Source organism: Chrysoperla carnea, chromosome 1 (genome assembly GCF_905475395.1).
Source record: "Chrysoperla carnea chromosome 1, inChrCarn1.1, whole genome shotgun sequence".
Classification (NCBI taxonomy): Eukaryota; Metazoa; Arthropoda; class Insecta; order Neuroptera; family Chrysopidae; genus Chrysoperla; species Chrysoperla carnea.
The window spans coordinates 35,612,338-35,615,724 of NC_058337.1; the positions used below are offsets into that span (position 1 = coordinate 35,612,338).

The 3,387-nt window shown below is 30.2% G+C and overlaps 1 protein-coding gene across 1 annotated transcript; it reads right to left on the reverse strand.

Annotated features, from left to right (window-relative positions):
- Positions 1-835: 835 nt before the first annotated feature.
- On the reverse strand, positions 836-2,892 carry LOC123305491 (protein suex-1-like). Its single transcript, XM_044887216.1, has 2 exons — positions 2,767-2,892; positions 836-1,216 (listed from the first exon to the last, which is right to left on the reverse strand). Exons 1-2 carry the CDS (start codon positions 2,863-2,865, stop codon positions 881-883), a joined length of 435 nt encoding a protein of 144 aa, XP_044743151.1. The 5' UTR covers positions 2,866-2,892; the 3' UTR covers positions 836-880.
- Positions 2,893-3,387: the final 495 nt, after the last annotated feature.

The window sequence follows — 3,387 nt, forward strand, 5'->3', positions numbered from 1 at the left end:
TGAGAAAATTCCACAAAAAAAGGTTTAAAGGAATTAGTTCTGGCGATCAGAGTGGCCACTTAAAAAACCACCCATGAGACGTTCTTTGTAAGTTTCTTCCAGAAACTGCCATACTATCATGGCATTGTGGGCGGTGCATTCATCTTGTTAAAACCATACAGATTGCAGGCGTAAAGTAGGAAGAGCTCTAACAATTGGCAATGTATTATAATGTAACAAATTTTTGAAAATCTAAAGTTCCGTCAACTATAATATATAGGTAGTCACCCATTATTCGAGCTCAGACATTCGGTTCTGGTACTGACATAGCGATATTGATTGTCTCAGGCCAATGAATTGATAATGTTATCATTAAATAAAATATTTAAGAAAAAATTATCTTCTTGATTCAAATTTTCCATCGCAGTTTCTCAAAACTCTATCCCGCGATAAGGATTTCTTGGTGTTTTCTCAGGCAAAGTTTCTTGGTGTTTTTCATATTTGAAAAATTTTAAATTATTCCGTTTACAAATACTTGCAAGCGTAGCTTAGGCCCAGTTCTTAACCAACTTCCCTTGTCAATTTTTTATCGCCAATAAATAGTACACTAGAAACTGCTATACATCTTTCTTTATTTTTTGTCTTCAATCATATTTGCCTTGTCTTTTTTTTTTTTAATATTTATTTGATTCGAAACAGTGGTGCAATTTTTTGTTTAACTTTAGTCTTCCAAGAGATTGAATCGATCGAAGAACATTATTAATGAATGCAAATTTTTAGGAATTAAATAATTGGATAAAAAATGAAGCAGAAATCTTAAATAACTAAACAATTTATTATCACTTAATGTACATGTTAAAATAATATCTTAAAGGTTACGGGTAAAAAACTAAAATATATTTTATCCCCAATATCCTCCTCTTCGGTAATATCCTCCATAACCCCCGCCCCACCCTGAACGGCCATAACCATACCCATATCCATATGAAACTCGTGGATACCCATAGGCATAGCCATAACGACGTCCGTAACCACCATAGCCTCCGTAGCCACCATAACCGCCATAACCATATCCGTAACCACGTTTAGCTCGTTCTAAAGCTTGATCGGAACTATCACTGTTTAATTCTGCATTTTGTACAGGGGAATCAGGAAGACTTCCTTCAAAGGTTCCAAGACCATCGACTGCTTCCTCCACAGGTAATGCTATTGTGTTACAAAACAACACAAAGCAAATCTAAAAAAAAAAAATGAAATTGTGAAAAACAAATTCGGAAATATCAGTGTTTCAATGGTCCATTAATTTTTTTTGAAACTTTTTAATTTTTTGGGAGAAAATTAACTCTATTTTTAGTCTTTGTTTCACGTTTTTTATATCGTTTATGCAGGGTGCTTTTTTAAAATCGACATATGCTTGAAAATCGAGAAATAATTTTTATCGATAAAAATGCTTCAAGCGAAAAATGTTAGGTTTGTGGGGCAGATCTAACGCAGACATTAAACAAGACGTAAGTTTTCAAGTTAAATGAAAAGGTCACTCTACTCCAAGTTGTAATTGATTAAAAAAGTAACATTTTTTGTTCGCAATGGTTTTTCGTATCAGAATTGTTATACCTTATAATTGTTACTGCGAAATTTAGTCATTTTTCGAAAAAAAATTTCCATTAAATCCAATAAAAGTGGTTTGGTTTTCTAAAAAGATCATTTTTGTTCAAATTGAATGAACAAACACACAAAAAGGAAAATTTTTGGTATCAATTTCTTTCTGAACTATTCGGCTTACAAAAAAGTTTCAAAAAAAAAAAATGATTGCGTTTTTATAAAGAACAACTTTCTATTTTAAAGCGTTCATCTTATGTTTGTCAGTTATGAATGAAATGGAGGTTTTAATGGAACCTGAAAACTTAGATCGTATTCGATGCCGGTATATGATGTGTGCCTTTTAAATTAACATTTTTCACTTGAACCATTTTCCTCGATTTAATTTATCTAGCAGGTTTCTTTTCAACTTACAAAAGGCATTCTGTATATTTTCTTAAAGTATGAGTGTATTCGTTTCTATATGACCATTGTGTATGGTCACATATTTTTGTGAAGCAATTGTTTTCGATAAATAGTTACAATCTGATAATTACAGAGATATTTGCGACTTTAGAAGGAAGCATAAAATTTAGTACTATTATTGAAATGGAAATATTTAATAAATGAAAACATCTTGAGAAACATTTGTTTGCTTTGATTATGCTTAGATCATCACCTTTTTCTTTTACGAAAAGTGGTTCTCATGACATAGGATTGGAGATATGCCAAAAAATAAAATGCTATTTACCATTGTTCAGAGTATGAATGTAATTGTTGCATTATAACGAGTTTTGAAATTTTACACAAACTTAATCAACATTTTAAATAAAAATAATTGAATTTCAGCGGTCTCAAAATTAATTGATTGTCTACTCTTTTTATTGGCATCTCTGAAAGTAATTTTCAAAAACCAAAAACTTGGTTGAAAATTTCCACATTTCTACAAATTTTTTTATCGCCATAGTAAGCTGATGGGTCACCAGACAAAAGTTTCATTTGGTTATTTATCCTTAAAGTCTAATAAATACGATTTGAATGCACTTAAACACAAAACTTTAACTTGTTTGGGAAGCGAAACAACGAAAATAGTGATCAAAAAAATAATTGTAGTGATTATAATACAATAGAAATTATTTGGCCCGGCCTTTCAAATGTCTTTTTGATTATTGTAGATATTTGACGGATAATGAAACAATCACTACTTACCGCTAACACACAAAAGGATAACACTGAATTCATTGTTGACACTTGTTCTATAAATGATGTTTGCTTTGATTTGATATAATTGTTGAAAACCAGCATCATATTTATATATATACATATAATATTCTCAATGAAAATATGTCGCCGTTGGGGAAATAAAGTGGGTGTTGCTCGGTTGAGACACTTCTTCTACGTATGGAAAAAAAGGGTTGTTGACCGTCCACACCATTATATCATATGATGTTTGTTTTGTTGCTCAAGGTTAGTATATTTTTACCTTATATATTGGCTATCTTATAAATAAAAAATATACTGGTCTTCCCCAATTAAACAACATCACACTTTAAACTGGTCTTAAAACGCAAATGTATATGTTGAATGTTATATGTGTACGTATAGAGTTGATAATTTCACATGAATGTGTAATAAAATAAACAATATACGTTAAGTGTAAAAATATTTACACAATATAAGGTTCAATATACACATTTAAAATAAAATTCATCAAATATATCTAGAAATTTGGTCGTTTTTTATAACTCTACTGAAAATATTCACACAGTCAAGCATTAAATACTTAATAATTTACGCATAAATAATAATAGATTTTATGATAATGAATAT

Coding starts and splice junctions, on each gene's coding strand:
- LOC123305491 (XM_044887216.1), bottom strand. CDS start 2,865: ATGATGCTGGTTTTCAACAATTATATCAAATCAAAGCAAACATCATTT. Junction 1,217..2,766: donor TATCCTTTTGTGTGTTAGCG/GTAAGTAGTGAT, acceptor TTTTTTTTTTAG/ATTTGCTTTGTGTTGTTTTG.